Genomic DNA, 22,643 nt, shown 5'->3' with positions numbered 1-22,643 from the left:
CGTGTGTCTTTAATGAATAAATAAATAAAATCTTTAAAAAACAAAAACAAACAAAAAAACAAAGGTCTCTATAGACAGAGCCATCTTACAGCCTGCTCACACAGGGAAGGAAGTCAGCAAACCCACCCAGTGTGGTACACTGCCTCACCTAGGAGCCTAATCAATGATCTATGAGATGTCACACAGCCCAGGCTATGACCTCACCTAGACAAAGAGCCAACCCAGTAGCTCTGTTCAATTGTTGAGCAGAGACTACAGCCCTTCTTATTCAGGACACCTCAATAGTGACCATGGACATCCTTGGAGCTCAACATACAGGACACAGAGCATAGCCAATGGCCCTGTCCAGCACTAGAACCCAGCCCACAGCCTTGCCTGATTGCTGAGCACAGCCTGAGGTCCCCCCTAATCCCAAAGAGACTTTACCTGAATGCCGAGTCATGCCAGAGGCACATCTGGATTGGGGGCACAGCCTGTACTCTCACCCTACCAGGGCCAATTGCAGACCCAGCCTGCAGCCCCACTCATAAGCAAAGTAAAAACTAGTAGCACCACTCTGCCTGTGACTCCAGCCCACCAGAGGTGAATGCTGATCCAGCTAATGGCTCCACCTGACCATGAAGCCAATACATAGCCACTCAACCAGGGAGCCAGCCAGCAAGCAGCCCAATCTGAATGCCAAGCTGAGTCAGCAGGCTCACCTAACCAAAGAGCTCAACCAGGAGTACTCCTATCTCAGAGAAGAGACAGAAGCCTCACCAAATTAGAGACCCTAACAGTAAGCCCCTCCTGCCCTCAGTTACTTCCATCTGACCCATCCAAGCCCCACAGTGAACTATTATTGGTTTAAAAGAGAATGCTGAAACTATAAGATAGGGTACATAAGCCTCATGGCACTAACAAAGAAAAACCCTGTAGTAGATGAGCAAAGTATTGAGATAGAAGAATCAAAGCACACCACCACAAAGGGTCATCAAATCAGAAAAATAAGACAGCAAGGGACAAAGAAGAGAATATAGGAATTACAAAACAGTCAGAAAAAAACAATTAACAAAAGTTAAAAAAGAAAAGAATACAATTAACAAAATGGCCATAGTAAGGCCCTACCTATCAATAATTACTTTAACATTGGTGGATGAAATTCTCCAATCCAAAAACCTAGAGAGGCTGGGATGGTTAAAAAAAAAACAAAACAGGAAACTAGATCCAACAATATGCTGTCTACAAGAGATTCACTATAGTTTTAAAGACACACATAGATTGAAAGTGAAGGGATAGAAAACATTCCATACAAATGGTAACCAAAAGAGAGGAGGAATGGCTATACTTCTATCAGAAATAGAGTAAGTTTCAAATAGTCACAAGAGACAAGGAATGTCACTGTATAATGATAAAAGGATTAGTTCACAAACAAGCCATAATAATTGCAAATATGTATGCATCCAACATCAGAACATCCAAATATATAAAGCAAATAATAACAGAGCTGCATGGAGAAATAAACAACAATACAATAAGAAGGGTTTTAATATTCCATACCCAATAATTGATGGATTACTCAGACAGAAAATCAATAAGGAAAGAGCACTACAGTGTTATCTGACTGTATATACACATGATTGCATATAACATATGACTATATGATCATATATTGTTATTCAACACTAGATAGTGATATGTGAAAAACACTATAGATCAAATAGACGTAGCAGACATATATAGAACATTCCACCCAACAGCAGCAGAATACACATCCTTCTCAAGTGCAGACAGAACATGTTCCAGGACAGATCATATGTTTAGACACAAAAAAGTCTTAACAAATTCAAGAAAATTAAAATTATATCACATGTCTTTTCTGACCACTATATAGATACCAATAAGAAGAGGAAAGTTGGGAAATTCACAAACATAGAAATCAAAACACACTACTGAACAAACTATGGATCAAAGGAGAAATTAAAAAATCTTGATATAAATGAAAATGGAAATATAACATGCCAAAATTTATGGAATGCATTAAAAGCTGTTTTAAGAGGAAAGTTTACAATCATAAACACCTACATTAAACAAAGAAATATCTCACATAAACAATCAAACTTTACAACTCAAGGAGCTTGAACTAAGGTCAATGGTAACAGAAGAAAAAATAATTAGGATTAGAATAGAAAAAATGAAACACAGAAGAATAAAACAAAAGACTAACAAAAATAAAAAAAATTTTTTAAAGAATTAGTTTTTTTTAAAAACTACACAAAATTGACAAGCCTTTCACTAGGCTAACCAAGAAAAAGAGAAAAGACTCAAATGAATAAAATTATCAATAAAAGAGGGATATTACAATTGAAACATCATTCCAAAATATCAGAAGAGGGCAGCCTGGGTGGCTTAGCAGTTTAGCACCTGCCTTTGGCCCAGGGCCTGATCCTGGAGACCAGGGATCGAGTCCCACATCAGGTTCCCTGCATGGAGCCTGCTTCTCCCTCTGCCTGTGTCTCTGCCTCTCCCTCTCTCTCTGGCTCTCATGAATGAATAAATAAAATCCTCCCAACACAGAAAAGTCCAGGACAAGATAGTTTTACTCATGGATTCTACCAAACACTGGTGAATTTAAAGAATCAAAGCCAATCCTTCTGAAATCCTTCCAAAAAATTGAAGAAGAGGGAATACTCCCAAATTCACTTTATAAGACCTCCACTATCCAGATACAAAAGGCATATAGATACTAAAGGCCCAATAGCCCGATGAACATAAATGCAAAAATTCACAACAAAATACTAGTTAATAAAGTTAGCACATTAAAAGGATGGTATGCCACAAAGATGGGATTTATCCCTAGGATGCAAAGAAGGCTCAACAAACACAAGTCAATAAACATGATACATTAATATATCGTTGGATAAAAATCACAGAATCCTCATAGCAAAAGCATAATAAAAGCATTTCATAAAATGCAACATGACAAAAATAAAGCCCATATGTAATATAATTAAAACTTCTGGAAGAAAATATAGGGTTAAAAACTCCTTGATGTTGGTCTTGGTAATGAGTTTTTGCATAGAACACCAAAAGCACAAGCAACAAAGCAAAAATAAACAAGTGGCTCTACATCAAACTAAAAAAGTTATCTTTACAGCAAAAGAAATTATTAACAAAATACTTAATAACAGAATAATAATGGTGACACAAAGAATAGGAGAAAATACGTGTAGACCATATGTCTGAGAAGGCATTAATTTCCAAAATATTTAAGGAACTTCTACAACTCGATACTTAAAAAAACAAAGAAAACCCCAAATAATTCAATTAAAAAAGGGGCGAAGGACCTGAGCTGATATTTTTCCAAAGAAGATATCCACATGTCCAAGAGGTACATGAAGTTGTGCTTAACATCAGTAATTACCAAGAAATACAATCAAAAACACAAAAAGATATCACCTCACACTTGTGAGAATGACTATCATCAAGAAGACAACATATGTTGGAAAGGAAATGGAGAAAAGGAAATACTTCTGCGCTGTCAGTGGGAATGCAAATTGGTGCAGTAGGTATGAAAACAGTATGAAGGATTCTCAAAAAATTTAATACAGATTCTCAAAAAATTAAATACTCTATATGATCTACCAATCCCACTTCTGGGTATATATACCTAAAGGAAATGAAATTAGTATCTTTAAGAGATGCCTGCATCCCTATGTTCACTGCAGCATGGTTCACAATAGCCAAGACATATAAAGAACCCTAAGTCTCCACTGACAGATGAATGGACTAAGAAAGTATGGTGCATAATACCGACATATATACAAATACAGGTGTGGGCACACAGGAATACTAAAAAAAGAAAAAATCTTGGGGCACCTGGGTGGCTCATTTGGTTAAGCATCTATCTGCTTTTGGCTCAGGTCACAATCCCAGGGTACTGGGATCAAGCCCCACATCAGGCTCCTTGCTCAGCGGGAAGCTTTCTTCTCCCTTTCTCTCTGCCCTCCCCGCCCCCATTTGTGGTCTATCAAATAAATAAATAAAATCTTAAAAAAAAAAAAAGAAATCCTGCCATTTGGAACCACATGGATGTATCTTGAAGTCATTATGCTAAGAGAAATAAGTCAGACAGAGAAAGATAAATGCTGTATGATCTCACTTACATGTGGAATTTATAAAATCAAACTCATAAAAATAGACAATAAAAAGGTGTCACCTGGGAGAAGGGCGTGGAGAGATGGAGGAAATGGTTACAAGATAAATAACTACTAGGGGTAAAATACACAGGATGGTGACTACAGTTAACAGTAATGTATTGTATATATGAAAGCTCCTAAGAGAGTAGATCTTAAATGTCCTCACCACATTCTCTAAAAAAAAAGATAGCTGTGACATGATGAATGTGTTAATCAACCTTCCTGTAGTAATCATTTCACAATGTAATCACATTGTACACCTTAAATTTACATGTTATATGTCATTCATGTGTCAATAAACCTAATGAAAAATATCATTCTGGAAAAAATAACAAAAAGATAAACTATAAAGGGCACCCTGGCAGACATAACTATGCACAACCTAAAAACTAGGAAGGGTGAAAACATGAAAAACTAATACAAGGTCAATAAAACTTGGGGAAAATCTTTGCAACTTTCACAACAAATAAAAAAATACCTCGATGCTTTAAAAGATTAAGTCAGTAAGAAGAATAATAAGCATTACACACTGAAAACCAAGCAAAAAGCACAAATAGGAAATATAGATACACACAGAAATATAACTACACAAGGCACACATGCACACGAACTTGATCAACCTGCTTAGCATTAAAGAATTGGAGAAAATATACAGTTACCTCCTACTTTAACCATATTTTCAGACTGAAACAATGAAAAAAATAATTAGACAGTTTTTGGGAAGCATACAGAAAAACAGACACAGTCATGTATTGCTTGTGAAAAAAAGGTACATTATTGAAGAGTAATTTAAAATCATAAATCAGGGATCCCTGGGTGGCGCAGCGGTTTAGCGCCTGCCTTTGGTCCAGGGCGCGATCCTGGAGACCCGGGATCAAGTCCCACGTCGGGCTCCCGGTGCATGGAGCCTGCTTCTCCCTCTGCCTGTGCCTCTGCCTCTCTCTCTCACTGTGTGCCTATCATAAATAAATAAAAATTTAAAACAATAAAATCATAAATCAAATGGTTTAAAAATGAATATCAATTAAAAATTCTACTCTGTATTTTCTTTTACTCAGGATATAATTTGCAATGTGTGCAAACCTCTATACTGTTCAGTAAAGACTCTTTAAATTTGTGTACAATCGAAAGCAACTCCTAAATCAATAGTGAGGAACTGAATTAGTGAATGGTGGTACATCCATTTGATGGAATACTATTGGCCCAAACAAAATATTGGTGAATAGGTGTTTAAAAATTATATATAAAAATAAGCAAATTAATTGAAAACAGTGTTGCTTTTATTTATTGTATTAATTGAAAGCAACGTGGTAGATTGTAAAGACACACACAATGTTTTTATCATGAGGGTGTAAGCAGCATTGATGTGGTTTACCTTTTCTACCTATATTTAAACATTTTCCTACAATAAAAATGAATTTTGTCTTTTGTGGTAAAAGGAAAGATTTTTTTAGAAATAAAAATAGTTAAATTCTTAAAAAGAGTCAGTATGTGGTCTTTATCCATAGTATTATCTTCGTTCATTTGTATTATCCAGTAACATCCAAAAGTAAAGACTCCCTTCAAGTATTATTTTTTTTTTAAATGGAAAGGTCCTCTGTTTTTCTTTTTTTTTTAATTTATTTATGATAGTCACAGAGAGAGAGAGAGAGGCAGAGACACAGGCAGAGGGAGAAGCAGGCTCCATGCACCAGGAGCCCGACATGGGACTCGATCCCGGGTCTCCAGGATCGCGACCTGGGCCAAAGGCAGGTGCCAAACTGCTGCGCTACCCAGGGTTCCCCCCTTCAAGTATTATTAGAGACATACACACCCAAGATAGACCTGAAGACTTGGTAAGTTACCTGAGCCTCCCAATGGACCTCTCTTTCAGCAAATAACACTTTCCCCGAGGCATTACACATCAATTCTGCGTATGCTGGTTCCATGTGTGATTAAGTTTTCTCTTCTCACAGAGTAGATGCTCCAAAAACACATGCCTAACCTAACAAATTATGTGCCTAGCCAAGGCCATCTCTGCAATCTTTCAGGCCAGAAAGCTCTTTGATGTCTCCTCTAGATTTGTCTAACACATCTGTGCAGGAAACAGAATAAAACTACTTTTTTTTTCATTTTAATATAAATTTTTTTTATTTTTATTTTTTATTTATTTATGATAGTCACAGAGAGAGAGAGAGAGGCAGAGACACAGGCAGAGGGAGAAGCAGGCTCCATGCACCGGGAGCCCGATGTGGGATTCGATCCCAGGTCTCCAGGATCGCGCCCTGGGCCAAAGGCAGGTGCCAAACCGCTGCGCCACCCAGGGATCCCTCATTTTAATATAGTGAAAGGAAAAGCATATTTAAAAATTATACCATGAAAAAAAAAAAATAAAAAAAAAATAAAAATTATACCATGAAAATGAATTTTTAATTAACTTCTGAATGCAGTTATAACCATGACATAAAATTATTTTATTATTAAAAAGTGATCTTGGCCATGTCTGTGTCTTCCTCTGTGAGATTTCTGTTCATGTCTTTTGCCCATTTCATGATTGGATTGTTTGTTTCTTTGCTGTTGAGTTGAATAAGTTCTTTATAGATCTTGGAAACTAGCCCTTTATCTGATATGTCATTTGCAAATATCTTCTCCCATTCTGTAGGTTGTCTTTTAGTTTTGTTGACTGTATCCTTTGCTGTGCAAAAGCTTCTTATCTTGATGAAATCCCAATAGTTCATTTTTGCTTTCGTTTCTTTTGCCTTCGTGGATGTATCTTGCAAGAAGTTACTGTGGCTGAGTTCAAAAAGGGTGTTGCCTGTGTTCTCCTCTAGGATTTTGATGGACTCTTGTCTCACATTTAGATCTTTCATCCATTTTGAGTTTATCTTTGTGTCTGGTGCAAGAGAGTGGTCTAGTTTCATTCTTCTGCATGTGGATGTCCAATTTTCCTAGCACCATTTATTGAAGAGACTGCCTTCCTTCCAGTGGATAGTCTTTCCTCCTTTATCGAATATTAGTTGACCATAAAGTTCAGGGTCCACTTCTAGGTTCCCTATTCTGTTCCATTGATCTATGTGTCTGTTTTTGTGCCAGTACCACACTGTCTTGATGACCACAGCTTTGTAGTACAACCTGAAATCTGACACTGTGATGCCCCCAGCTATGGTTTTCTTTTTTTAAATTCCCCTGGCTATTCAGGGTCTTTTCTGATTCCACACACATCTTAAAATAATTTGTTCTAACTCTCTGAAGAAAGTCCATGGTATTTTGTTAGGGATTGCGTTAAATGTGTAAATTGCCCTCGGTAACATTGACATTTTCATAATAATATTTCTACCAATCCATGAGAATGGAATATTGTTCCATCTCTTTGTGTCTTCCTCAATTTCTTTCAGAAGTGTTCTATAGTTTTTAGGGTATAGATCCTTTATCTCTTTGGTTAGGTTTATTCCTAAGTATCTTATGCTTTTGGGTGCAATTGTAAATGGGATTGACTCCTTAATTTCTCTTTCTTCAGTCTCATTGTTAGTGTATAGAAATGCCATTGATTTCTGGGCATTGATTTTGTATCCTGCCATGCTACCAAAGACATGGCCAACATGCACATGAGAGAATGCTTGGCATCACTTGCCATTAGGGAAATACAAATCAAAACCACAATGAGATACCACCTCACACCAGTGACGATGAGGAAAATTAACAAGGCAGGAAACCACAAATGTTGGAGAGGATGTGGAGAAAAGGGAACCCTCTGATACTGTTGGTGGGAATGTGAACTGGTGCAGCCACTCTGGGAAACTGTGTGGAGGTTCCTCAAAGAGTTAAAAATAGACCTGCCCTACGACCCAGCAATTGCACTGCTGGGGATTTACCCCAAGGGTACAGATGCAATGAAAGGCCAGGACACCTGCACCCCGATGTTTCTAGCAGCAATGGCCACAATAGCCAAACTGTGGAAGGAGCCTCGGTGTCCATTGAAAGATGAATGGATAAAGAAGATGTGGTTTATGTATAGAATGGAATATTACTCAGCCATTAGAAACGACAAATACCCACCATTTGCTTCAACGTGGATGGAACTGGAGGGTATTATGCTAAGTGAAGTAAGTCAATCGGAGAAGGACAAACATTGTATGTTCTCATTCATTTGGGGAATATAAATAATAGTGAAAGGGAATATAAAGGAAGGGAGAAGAAATGTGTGGGAAATATCAGAAAGGGAGACAGAACATAAAGACTCCTAACTCTGGGAAACGAACTGGGGGTGATGGAAGGGGAGGAGGGTCGGGGGTGGGGGGTGAATGGGTGATGGGCACTGAGGGGGGTACTTGACGGGATGAGCACTGTGTGTTATTCTGTATGTTGGTAAATTGAACACCAATAAAAAATAAATTTATTATTAAAAAATAAAAACTAAAGGGTTAAAAAAATGAAAAAAAAAGTAAATGGTCTAACAGCTCTAATCAAAAGATAAAAGGGTGGCAGAATGGATAAGAAAAACAATATCCATTGGGGTCACGTTGGTGGCTCAGTGGCTGAGCATCTGCCTTTGGCTCAGGTCATGATCTCTGGGTTTTGGGTTCGAGTCCTGGATCAGGCTCCCCACAGCAAGCCTGCTTCTCCATCTATGTCTCTGCCTCTATCTGTTTATCTCTCATGAATAAGTAAAATATTAAAGAAAAGAAAAACAATATCCATCTAAAGATGCCAACAGGAGTCTCACTTCAGACCTAAAGACTCATAAAGATTGGAAATGAAGGATTAAAAAAAAATTCACCATATAAGGAAAAGCAAAACAACAACAACAACAACAACAAACAACAACAAAACAGTCCAGGATGGCAATACTTATATCAGACAGGACAGACTTTAAAACAAAGAGAGTAGCAAGAGACAAAGATGGTCATTACAAAATAATAAAGGGATTAATCTATAAGAGGATATGGCAATTATAAATATCTTGATCATATGCTATAAAACTAGAAATAAATCACAAGAAATAAGTGAAAATGTCACAAATATATGGAGACTCAACAACATACTACCAAACAGTCAACAGGGTAATTAAAGGAGAAATAACAAAATGCATAGACACAAATATAAATGACAACACAATGGTCCAAAATTTTGGGAAGGCAGCAAAAGCAGTTCTAAGAGAGAAATATATAGGGATATCAGCCTACCTCAAGAATCAAAATAAAGCTCCAATAAACAATTTAACATGTCTACGGAACTAGAAAAATCCCAAGTATTTTTCAAAGAACTACAACAAATAATACTGAAATTTGTAGGAAACCACAAAAGACTGAATAGCCAACACAATCTTGAGAGCGAATAACAAAAGCTAAAAGTGTCATGGTTCCAGATTTCAAGATATATTGCAAAACTGTACTAATAAAAAAACTATGGTACTGGTACAAAAAATCAACACATAAATCAAAAGAACAAAAGAGAGAGTTCAGAAACAAACATAGGATTAAATGATCAATTAATCTATGAATAAAGAGGCAAGAATATGCAATGGAGAAAAGATAGTCCTTCGATAAATGGTGCTGTGAAAATTGGATAGCTACATGAAAAAGAAGGAAATTAGACCACTTTTTAACACCACACACAAACTCAAAATGGATTAAAGAACTCAACATAAGACCTGAAACCATAAAAACCCTAGAAGAGAGCACAGGCAGTAATGTCCCTGGCATCAGCCATAGCACTATTTTTCTAGATATGTCTGCTGAGGCAAGGAAACAACATCAAAAATAAACTATTGGGACTACGTCAAAATAAAAAGCTTTTACACAGCAAATATAATTATCAACAAAACAAAATGACAACCTACTGAATGGGAGAAGATATTTACAAATGATATATGTAATAAAGTATTAATATCCAAAATATATAAGGAATTTATACAACTTAATACCAAAAAAGCCAAACAATCCAATTAAAAAATGGGCAAATGATATACATACATTTCTCCAAATACATATAGATGGCCAACAGACACATGAAAATATGTTCAACATCACTAATTATCAGGGAAACGCAAATTAGAACCACAATGAGATATCACTATAAACCTGTCAGAATGGCTAAAACCAAAAATACAAGATACAAAAAGTTTTAGCAGGACATATAGAAAAAGGAACCCTCTTGCACTGTTGGTGGGAATGCAAGAGGAGCAGCCACTGTGGAAAGTGTATGGAGGTTGCTCAAAAGCTTAAAAGTAGAAATATCTTATGATCCAATAATGCACTATTATTTACCCCCAAAACACAAAAACACTAATTTGAAAAGATGTATGCACCCATATGTTTACCACAGCATTATTTGTGATAGTCAAGATATGGAAGCAAACTAAATGCCCACCAATAGACAAATGGATTAGAAAGTATTATGTATATACATACACACACACACGGAATATCATATAGCCATAAAAAGGAGGAGGTGTGCCATTTGAGAAAACATGGATTAACCTAGAGGGTATTGTGTGAAGTGAAATACCTCAGACAAATACTTAAGTGGAAGTTTTTAAAAATGAGTAAACAAACAAAAAGCAAAATGAGATGCATAAATCCGGACCACTAACTGGTGGTTGTCACAGGAGAGGAGTGTGGGGTGTTGGGCAAAATGGTGAAGGGAAGTGTGAGATATAGACTTCTAGTTATTGAATGAGTAGGCCATAAGAATGAATGCCCAGCATGAAGAATACAGTTAAAGATGGTGTAAGAGCAGTGTGTCAGGACAGGCCGTAGCTACAATTGTGGTGAACATAGTATAATATATGGTCTTAAAATATATATATATATATATTTATATTTATAAAAAACATATATATATATAGTCTTGTTGAATCACTATGTTGTACACCTGAAGCTAATGTAACCTTGTGTGTCAACTATATATACATACATAGCTCCTGAAAAATCCTTGGATTTTTCTTTTAAACAAACATTTAATGAGCACATTACCTGCTGGACTGACACTAGCTAATTTCACCTACAATATCACAGCTAAGTAAAATCTTGGTTATTTCTGCTCTCACCACAACTCTGTATACTTATTATTCAATGAAGGAATATCTCTGGTCGCTGAAATTGGACCCAATTTTTATTATCTTAACTACACCACAAGCACAATCTGATTTTACCTTCTCAAGCCTGAATGTCATTGGAAAAAAATAAAGCCTAGAAGAACCATTGGATAAAAACAGAGTACTGCATGTATAACCCAAAATTGGTTCCACACACCAATTTCTATATTTTTGATTCATAACTAAAGGATTCCTTGGTTAGTTCTCTGTTCATCTGAATGTGAAACAGCTCCCTTGCCAAGGTGATTTTCTCCTGGCAACCAACTCTTGAGTAAATATCAGAAGGATACTAGTTTGACCCAACTTACAATTCATCTGATTAAATTTGAAGTGGGTGATCCATTATTAAATAAAAGTCGAAGAACCTTCCTTCCATTTCATTTCTTGTGATTACATGCACCTGCCACATGGCTGAACAGCAAAATAACACTCTACATATAGCAGACTAGTTCTCATAATTTCCGCCTGTGTCTATCTGGACAAATCACCCATTTCAATGTATTCTTTAGTGAGTCATATACAACGTATATCTATGATGGCTTTTTAAAAAGCTTTTATTTATTTATCTGACACAGAGAAAGAGAGCATAAGCAAGAGGAGTGGCAGGCAGAGGCAGAAGCAGGCTTCTTAGTGAGCGGGAGCCCAATGCAGGGCTGGATCCCAGGACCTGAGATCATGGCCCGAGCCCAAGGCAGATGCTTAACTGATGCAGCCACCCAGACGCCCCTCTATCATGGCTCTCAAGATATTTAGGTTGAAACAGCGCTTTAAATAAGGGAACAGAGAAATTCAGTACATGTAAAAAAAAAAAGTTTAGCCAGGAGTGGTAAGGAGTTCCTCCCTGTATATTACATCTAGATCTATTGGAGCAAAGAGAAAAAGAATATTCGACCCTCCTACACATGACAGGCTGTATGATATATTAGAAAGGGAATGAATGTGAATTAATTGGAAACTGCAGATTCCATTCCAAGCCCCCATCCTGCTGTGCACCATCTATTTGGCCAGATATAAATAACAACCTCTCCAAATGTTTTATTCATATTTGTAAAACTGATAAAAAAGATCCTGACTTACCCACTTCGGGGAATTGCTAAGGGAATCCAAGAGATAATAGAAATTGCCTTCATAAAATCTTAAAAGCCACGTAAGCATTTAAACCCACCATTCCAAGTTTTCCTTTTATTTATTTTTTTAAGATTTTATTCATTTATTCATGAGAAACACAGAGAGGAGAGAGAGAGAGAGAGAGAGGCAGAGACACAGGCAGAGGGAGAAGTAGGTTCCTCACGGGGAGCCTGAGGTGGGACTCGATCTCGGGACTCCAGATCAGCCCCTGGGCTGAAGGCAGCGCTAAACCGCTGAGCTATCCGGGCTGCCCCCAAGTTTTCCTTTTAGGAGAAGGTAGGTGAGAATCACAGTAAAGAATATTTCAGCAGGAGATCTAGCTAGACCTCTGGCTCTGCCCCAGAGTAGCTGTGTGATTCTCCAACACAGCATGCACCCTTCTCGAATTTCTGCTGCTTACCTATAAAAGGTGGAAAAGTCTGATGGAATATTTAAAAATCACAGATTTTAGAACCTGAACATTTGGCAGAGTACCATATATTGCGCAAAACTCTTTTTCCCTCCAGATTTTTTATTTCAAGAGAAAAATGACTTAAAGTCAGAGGGACCTGTAGCTGCTGCCAATGCCATGTGTCCACCTTTAGAAATTTTAATCACAGATTATTGGGGGTAGTCAAAGAGGAAAGCAACTTAACATGCTTTGGCACAACCTTAATTGCATGATAAATGTACTTCCAAATAACTCTGACCAAATTCCACTGGCTTTTAATTCAAGGATATAGTGATCTTTCATATTCCTTAGACATTCTGAATGCATCTTAAATACACATTACGAAAGCCATTATCTATACCTGAAAAGGCTTCCTGCTGGAAAGATTGAGGCGTTTCCTCATCCATCTGTTGCCTTGATTCCCAAATATCTGCCACAGCAACTGTCTCTTGTGTTACTCCAAACTCTCTGGTAGATGGCCAGCCTATAAATATGCTTTCCAAACATGTGGTAATATAAGCGGAAGGTGCAGCCCCCTGCATCGGTGGCATTGAGGACAGGGCTGAGGAAAGTAGCTCTGTTTTGGAAAACCTGTGGCTCCGAAGATTCTATGTAGAGATAGTGTCCTTTAGCTGTGCCCAAGGTATGAGCCTTCATTGGCCCTGTATTAAGTGTTGAAGTTGGACCGTGCTTCCTGGTCCAATCAACGTCGTCTTCTGTATCTTGTTCCCAGTTACAGATTCCATTTTCAAAGTTACATTGGAACTCAGGTACTGAAATTGGCATGAAATAACAACAAAAAAATAATCAAGGACAAAAAACATGATTAAGAATACTTGTTGATATTTGGCTCCTGCCAAGGTTAATGATTTTAATGTTTTTTAAATGTGACACTAAAAGTTTTTAAAAAGTGAATAAATCCTAGATTTATATCAAGTAATAATATTTTATAGACTGGGGGGGGCATTACTTCAGCCATTATTTTCCAAATGCCTTTTATACCCATCCTTCACCATTTCCAGCACTATAACTTTATGCAAATGATGAGGGCACCATGGCTGACTCAATACTATAAACTTCTGGCTCAGTCGATTTCAACCTTAGCCAAATGTCCCAATCACCAGTGAATGTTAAAAATCAAAACAAAACAAAAAACATGAAGTTCCAGAACTTATCTTGAGGGATGTTGATTTATTTTTTTAAAGATTTATTTATTTTAGAGAGAGAAAAGGGGGGTCAGGGGACAGAGGGAGAGATAATCTCAAGCAGGCTCTCCACTGAGCACAGAGCCCTACAGGGGCTCAGTCTCACAACCCTGAGATTATGACCTGAGCCGAAATCAAGAGTTGGATGCTGAACCAACTGAGCCCCCCTAGCCCCCCCGGAGATGTTGACTGAACTGCCACAAATAGTGCGGTTGAACATCAAGATAATTCATTATCTCCCTTGGCGATTCTAACATGCAGAACTGAAGAGTCATACTTTAATAGAGTCCAATCTTTCAGAATCACCTGATGTGTACAGCATAATTGCTTGCTCCATGGCGAAGCTCCATACCAGCACTACCTGGTTAGATATGGGGGACCGAGCAATCCATATTTTTAACAAGTATTCAACATGATCCTGATGCCAGCATTTTCCAGACCTCAGGCTGAAAAACTCCTCCCTTTGGTTTCATCTTGCCCCAATTCCACATTTCCCTCCATCAGTGCCAGAAAGACCATTCTTCTGCCTTCCATGGCAATTTATCATTTTCTTCCTGTACATACATGCTCATTTAATCCAAACTGAAATCTAAGCTCTTCTTTCAAGCTTTACCTTTCCCAAGTTAAATTAACTTCCTGTTTGTCCCTGGCCAGCCTTTTCTTAGCATACACCACCTTCCCCACTTGCCTTAAACACCTCACTCCTCTCTCCTTCTCTATTTATGCCTCCTGTTGTGCTGCGGGCTCTTGGCAGCATCTCCTGAGAGGCAGTCTTTTCTTCTCACTGGATTGCAGCTCCTTTGAGCTGGAGCTTTTAAGCTTAAAACTCCTTCCAGGCACTAGAAGAATTCAAAGCACTTATAAAGGCTTGACTAGCCCCTCCTCACCTAGCTTATCTACCACAATTTCCAGAATATAGTAATGTAGTCATTTTCAGGATGTGAACATTTTGTTGACAACAAGGATTTGTTTTTAGAATAAAAACATTTAGCATTATTTGGGTAGAAGGAACAGGAGTTAGAATTAATGCATAGTTTTACATTTTAGCTTCATTCACCAAAGTTAATATTTTTTAAACATATAAATGTCAGCTGTCCTTTCACTATTCATCTTAGTAAATGCACTTGGTGCCAAAGGGGAATAAATATTCTGAAACAATAAATATAAGCAAATGTGGATAAATGCAGCCGGGCTAGAACAAATCATCTGTCTTTGAAAACCACGGAACAGGAGCTTAGAACTAATGATGGGAGCCCAGTGAGTAAATGTCAAATGGGAGATGAGCTTTTGTTTGATATTTCCTCACTTGTGACTAATCAAGCCCAGCTGTGACGTGAACTGGGGACCCACAGCATACTCTCCGGGTGTCAATCTTTGGCTGTGGAGCAGAAGGAGAATGTCAAGCTGCTAAGTTTTTTGACATAAAACGGGCACTAAAGCCAACAGATTTTGATATTGCCTGTCTTCATATTGACTGTATGTTCAATCTCTATTTTGAAAGGGAATGCACGTAGCTCCACCTTCAAATAAAAAAACCCTATCTCTAAACGTAGGAAGATTTAGGAAATAAAACATAGATTTCTGGATCCCTAATGCTTTCTATGGAATCCAGGAACACATTTATATGGAAAGCTGCGAGAGAAACTGACACTCTGATACCACTACTGTTCTCTTTCACTAATATTTAGTCACAAGTAGTATTTTGATTATTATAGTTGTACTGACATAACTCCATCTAAGTTAATAGTAGTTTTAAGGATAATTTGCTTTTTTTTTTTTTTTTTTTTGAGGAGTGGGCTTCGGAGAGCTTCAGAAAGATGAAAAAGCTTTCTAAAGCCACAAAAATAAATTACCTTGGGGACAAGTTACACTTCTTATGTTAGCCATTGTCTAAATTATCAACTTTATTTATATCCACTCAAAGAATTAGTTGTGTAATGAGATGCATGGTAATTCTGACTTCAATCCACCTGACTGTATCAAAGATCACATATATGCAGCATGCTGTACAATAATTTATATGGAAGTTTCTTAATGCAGTGTTTCCTATGATGCACCAAGCATTTTATGGCTTCACTTTGGTTTATAATTAGCCTCTCAATGTAATAGGCATATAGGTTGAATTTTAAGAATTGTTGCTATTTCTGGACAAAGAAAGATGCAAATTCTTTTTCTGATTGATTTTGTAATTGAAGTAAAAAACCGCTATAAGCTTCTGATTCATTTTCAGGAGCAAGTGCAATGGGCACTACCTGGTGCTAGGTTTATTAAATTATAAAATGTATACAATCATCAGATACCATAAACTTTCTGGTAATTTAAACCAGAAACTCAAGACTTACCTTTGACACAGCACTCCCTGCTCCCTATAGCCAAAACATCATCAAATGTCCCTCCTAAGTATTTCCCCAAACATCAGTCCCTCCATCTCCATCACTGCCGCTGTGATACAGGCTGCCCACCCCTCCTCAGTGGATTATCGCAATGGCCTCCTGATGGGTCTCCCAAATCCACTCTCCTCCAATCCACTTATCACTCTGTATCTACACTGACATGTTTTAATATGCCAATTTTATTATACCACTTTCCTTCTTAAAAACCCTCAAATGAAGAAAAACTTTCCTAATATAGACTATAAATATCTGCAAATCTGGCCTCCTTCACATTTCTGTCCTTATACTGCACCCTATCTCTCCTTCACCTCCTCGCTCCTACCGCACTGGCTGGCCTCCATCTGCTACACGGTCACATATCAGGGCTTTTGCATATATATGCTTTGACTTTTTTATTTTCAGATCTCAGCTAAGTCATCTCCTTTAGAAAGTTTAATACCATTATTATAAAGTCACCGCACTCCTCTCCGTATCTCCCATCAAAGCTTCCAGTTTGTATTTTTATTTTATTTTATTTTATTTTATTTTTTAAATTTTTTTTTATTTATTTATGATAGTCACAGAGAGAGAGAGAGGCAGAGACACAGGCAGAGGGAGAAGCAGGCTCCATGCACCAGGAGCCCGATGTGGGATTCGATCCCGGGTCTCCAGGATCACGCCCTGAGCCAAAGGCAGGCGCCAAACCGCTGCGCCACCCAGGGATCCCCAGTTTGTATTTTTAAAACAATATTTGAATAATATCTACTTCTCAATTAGACTGTAAATTCCATGAGATCTGAAACTCAGTCATTGTGGTTAGCACTTTATCTATAGTATCTAGTTAATAAGTCCACATAACAAATATCGGTAACCTGATTAATCAACCACTCATCACGGTCGTCAACTCTGGAACAATGCTTCCTGTCTTTGCCTTGATTGGCTAGAAAACAGTGAACAAATCAAGATCTCCACTGTAAAAATACGATGGACCAAAATAATAATAATAATTAATAATAATAACAACAACAACAACAACAAAGCACTTACCACAGTCAACCTCATCAGTATGATCACCACAATCATCTACCAAATCACATAACAGAAGTTTTTCTATACAAGCCTTGCTGCGTCGACAGCAGAAAAAGTCCGGCTCTTCACAGCTCTCTGCAGGAAGAGAAAGGGTACAATTTTCAAATCTGATGTCATCAATAGCTGAGACTCCGTCATAAATGCCAAGACTGACTTTATCTAGTGACAAATGGAAGGGCTGAGTAAGGCGTCCAAGCTGAATAGTGGCCTGTGACCACTGGTTGCCCTGGTTACACAATACTCTCCAGAGTACTGTAGAGTCGTTGGAATCTTCCACATGTAGCTGTAGCTCAGCTGCTCCCACTGACAGACCATGGTCATAAAACCTGAAAAAGAACAAACACAAGGAATGGAAATGATTTATTGCATAGACTAAATATTTAACTTATAGGCTCTTCCACTCAGTCAACCGTTGATTAATAATTAGCTACAATGGACGCCTTTATTTCTTGCAGTAATCATTGCTGCTCATATGCGAGAGCTTATCTGCTGAGGTGCATACTCTGGCTCCAGGACCCTGGGAGCCTTTCTCAAGGAGTTCCATCTAGAACAGAGGAGGCAGAGTTAATTAAATTATAATCCACTGTTGGAGGGAAAGAGTCTCTTTCATCTAAAGAAAGAACACAACAAATACTGATAATGTGCTTCTAAGTAAAATGCTAATTGTATAAATATAACAGTACCTATTTTTAAAGGCAAACCAAGGGCAAATCATAAAGTCTAACAAGTGCAGAAGCACGCCTGCAACCACCGGGTTGCTGGGGTAGCTGACCACAGTTTTTAGTATTTACCAGAAGGAAAGTTATACATCCAGGTCCTGCCTGGCTAAACGTTGGGCTCTGGAGTTTGGCAACTTGTGACAAGCTTCTGCTTTCTTCAGAATGAACATAAAATGCCCTATTGAGATAGAAATACAAATTGTAAGTTAGCCGACTGAGTTGAGGCACCTGCCTCTTAACCTTGTACTAAGCTCTGTGTCTGACTAAAATTAAGACTATACAATCAAAAATCAATAAATATGATGAGTCAAATTTGCTCTTATGAAAACTAAACTAGTATCTACCTCCAGGTTGAAAATCATGCAAAAAGTTAATAATTTAAGTGAATTCAGCCAAAAGCATATCTATACTCCCTCCCCACCACCCTTAAAGGAGTCATTTCACACTAACAACATAAACGTAATTGACACTATTTAGCTATTTGTCACACTATTTGTTGCAGTAACATAGAGCTTTAAATGCTTATCTTTCTCTTAACAGGCCTGACCAGGGGTGAACAAAAGCCTCTCCTTGCTTATTACCTTCAGTTGTGTTGGGAGTATGATCCCTAGGTGGAGCCTGTTGCTCAAATTCAGCCAAAAGGTTACTTCTAGAGTTCCATACCCAATCAAAATGGTCACCACTAATTGCTTCAAACCAACCACAGCTATCTGCTTCAAAGTCACATTTGGAGCCTGAAAAACAAAATGTGACTCCTAGGATGGCTCTCCGGAGTATTCATATAGTTTAGAATCGTAAAGCTCAACTGAAATCACCTTGTTATACTTCTCTAAGTACATTAAAGGATACATTTGAGGAAAAAATGGATCCTATCTGATCTGAAAGAAATAAAAACCAGAGTTGTGCTTTCCATACTGAAAAATTAATAAAGCAGAATTATCAATTTAAGAAATTACATTTTTACCAAATAATTTTTCAAAGAAACAGCATTATTCAGCTATATTGAGTATAGAATTGCCAAGGTCTACCTAATTTATTCGATACTCATGTTATTTCTCTGCCACTATGACATTATTTGGAAGACTTCATTGTTCCTACAGATTATTTTATACTAAAATATGAAAAGTAGCTACTTCAAAAAGATTAAAATTTGAAAAAACCAAGATTATTATAATTAATATTACATTCACCACCAATTTTGTAGAGCTTAATATTTCCCAAAGTATTATATGCATTGCATAATATTTATAGGGCAGAATAATTTGACCCACTTTTCAGGAAATAGGTAAGAAATAGTTAATTTCCACAAAGCTATTAGAAAAGAGGAAGAGAAAGGCAGGACTGAGAAGTTATAATAATAGTATGAATTATAGCTAATATTTAATAGATACCTATGTCATAGACCCTGTACTAAACACTTTATATAGATCCAACTTTCACAATAGCCCAAGGAAGAAAGGAAAGTTCAGGGAAGTTATTAATCTAACTAAGGTCATAGAGTTAGGAAACTATGTAAATGGATTGAAATCCAAAGATTTTTCACTTCAATGATAATTATGACAAGTTAGGGGAAAAATACTAAGAATATTTAAAACTACATTTTTATAGGCCATCTCTGTTTATAAATACATAATATATAAATAACTCATAAATATACCTAGATTTCAGTGGTTTCAAAGTATGTAGTTGCCATTTCAATCCCTGAGAAAGTAATGCTTTTGATTCCTTTTTCAGACAATTAAAAAAAAACAAAGGGGGACACCTGAGTGGCTCAGTGGTTGAGCATCTGCCTTCGGCGCAGGGCATGATCTCAGGTCCAGGGATCAAGTCCCACATCAGGTTCCTGCGGGGAGCCTGCTTCTCCCTCTGCCTATGTCTCTGCCTCTCTGTCTCTCATGAATAAATAAAATCTTAAAAAAAAGGATCCAGGAGTTCTTTTACAAAAATACAGAAAGAAAACAAGTTATTGCTACTATGGAATAGCTATCACACATAGTTACCTGGAAAGGGAGCCTTATTGTCTATTGTCTGCTATCCAAGGAGATACCAATGTAGAAATAAATGAATATACTAATGGTGGTAAAATTTCAGAAACCACTGTGGCAATTTTCTAGTTTTATTAGATAAGATCCATCAAAGACAGCAATTTTTAACAGATGCTTTGCTGCTAAAATTTAAATATGCCTATCTAATATACTGTGTTCCCAAATATTTAGATTTCTATACACATTTTAAAAACTCACCTCAGCTGTTCAGAGATGTAATAAACCAGCTGAAATTAATTTAGCTAGCTGTTAACCAAATATACACTTCATAAGAACAGCTATTAAAAATTCTGTATGTCGGGATGCCTGGGTGGCTCATCAGTTAAGCAACTGCCATCAGTTCAGGTCGTGATCCCAGGGTCCAGGATTGAGTCCCACATTGGGTTCCCTGCAAGGAGCCTGCTTCTTCCTCTGCCTAAGTCTCTGTCTCTCTCTCAGTGTTGTTCATAAATAAATGAATAAATAATCTTAAAAAAACAGTCTTTTCTGACTTAGAGATATAATATTCTGGGTAAATTTTAACAATTGAGGTTCAAAGATTGTTCACTTTTCTGGAGCCTCACTATTGACTTTCTTAATTATCATCATTATCAGAAAGAGCATAATTTGCAAGAACCATAGTTATCACTACTTCAGGGTTTATTGTATACCAAGCTTTGTGCTAGAAGCTGTTATGCTCATCATAGGATATCTGTTGACATAGTTTCTTTTTTAATTTTTTAAGATATTATTTATTTATTCATGAGAGAGACAGAGAGAGGCAGAGACGTAGGCAGAGGGAGAAGCAAGATTCCCACAGGAGCCTGATGCAGGACTCAATCCCAGACCCCAGGATCATGCCCTGAGCCAGAGGTGGACGCTCAACCACTGACCCACCCAGGTGTCCCTGACATAAAGTTTCTAAAACTTATTTGTCTATTTCTATTTCTATGGATATGAGTAAAAAACCTAGTGACTCTATAGCAGCTTTTAATTATTTTCAGTAAAATTACTCTTGTTGCCACTATTAGTTATATAAATATAATTATAGTAGCTACCCCCAAGGAAAGGATGTTAGGGGATATTTGGTAGAAAGACACACAGGTCCATCACCCTACACTATCACTGTCACGTTGAGAGCTTTTCACTAGGAGAGAAGAAATTAAATTTATGTAGGAGCCAAGGAACCTTGGCAGGGTGATGGATACAGAATCAGATGGTCTTATATCAGACTCACTGTTAGAACTTCTTTGATGGTTTGAGATGATTCCTACAGAGAATCATGTATAAGAAATAAACATGAAATGAGCAAAGCACTGGAGCTGATAATTTGGGTCTCATGCAAAGACTTAAAAATTTAAAGAAGGGTACTCTTTGATATATACCCAAAGGAGCCCAAAACACATCCACACAGAAACCTGTACATGGCAATTCCTAACTGCCAAAACATGGAAGCAAAAAAAAAAAAAAAAAAAAAAGTCCCTCAATAGGTGAATGGACAAACTGTACTATACCCAGACAGTGGAGTGTTATTCAGCACTAAAAATAAATGAGCTATCAATCCATGAAAAGCCATGGAGGAAACTTAAATGCATGTTACTAAGTGAAAGAAACCAGGCTGAAAAGGCTCCATACTGTAGGCTTTCAACTATTTAACATTCTGGAAAAGGCAAAAATATGAAAAGAGTAAAAGGAGGAGTGGTTGCCAGAATTTAGAGGTGGGGGGAAGGCTGATGAGGTGATTCACAAGAGTATTTTCAATACAAGAGCAATGTCATGAAAATACTTTGTATGATACCATATTGACAAATAGATTTTACCACACATTCTTCCAAACCCACAGAATGTATCACACCAAGAGTGGATCATACTGGGCTTTGAGTAATTATGATGTATCAGTGTCGATTCATCAGTTGTGACAAATGCCCCCCTCCCCTGCCCGCTGGGAAATCTGATGTAGGAGACGCTCTCTCTCTCTCTCTCTCTCTCTGTGTGTGTGTGTATGTGTGTGTGTGTGTGTGTGTGTTTAGGGCAGGAGAGGTATGTGGGAAATCTCTACTTTTTCCTCAACTTTTCTGTGACTTGAAAACTGTTCTGAAAAAAAAAAGTCCTAATAATTAATTAGTTGAGCTGCTGAAGAAAAGTCTGAGCTAGCAGAGGTTATTTCATGAAGTTTAAGGAAAGAAGCCATCTCTATGACATAAAAGTGCAAGGTGAAGCAGCAAGTGCTGATGCAGAAGCTGCAGCAAGGTATCCAGAAGTTGTAGCAAAGAGAATTAATGAAGGCAGCCACACTGAACCGCAGATTTTCAATGTAGATTAAACAGCCTCATAGTGGACGTTAGGACTTTCATAGCTAGAGAGAAGTCAATGTCTGGCTTTAAAGCATCAAAGGACAGGCTGACTCTCTAAGTTAGGGGCTA

The 22,643-nt window shown here is 37.5% G+C and overlaps 1 protein-coding gene across 1 annotated transcript; it reads right to left on the bottom strand.

Moving 5' to 3' along the window:
• Nucleotides 1-12,543: 12,543 nt before the first annotated feature.
• On the bottom strand, nt 12,544-18,287 carry LOC119878747 (MAM and LDL-receptor class A domain-containing protein 1-like). The gene is made up of 3 exons (XM_038589324.1): nt 18,269-18,287; nt 17,436-17,849; nt 12,544-13,584 (listed from the first exon to the last, which is right to left on the bottom strand). Exons 1-3 carry the CDS (start codon nt 18,285-18,287, stop codon nt 13,211-13,213), a joined length of 807 nt encoding a protein of 268 aa, XP_038445252.1. The 3' UTR covers nt 12,544-13,210.
• Nucleotides 18,288-22,643: the final 4,356 nt, after the last annotated feature.

This window comes from Canis lupus, unplaced genomic scaffold (genome assembly GCF_011100685.1).
Source record: "Canis lupus familiaris isolate Mischka breed German Shepherd unplaced genomic scaffold, alternate assembly UU_Cfam_GSD_1.0 chrUn_S1881H2080, whole genome shotgun sequence".
Taxonomy (NCBI): domain Eukaryota; kingdom Metazoa; phylum Chordata; class Mammalia; order Carnivora; family Canidae; genus Canis; species Canis lupus.
Note: the sequence above shows the minus strand (reverse complement) of the source record. Positions and strands in the feature narration are given on the sequence as shown.

Coding starts and splice junctions, on each gene's coding strand:
- LOC119878747 (XM_038589324.1), bottom strand. Junction 13,585..17,435: donor TACTGATGAGGTTGACTGTG/GTAAGTGCTTTG, acceptor TGCCAATTTCAG/TACCTGAGTTCCAATGTAAC.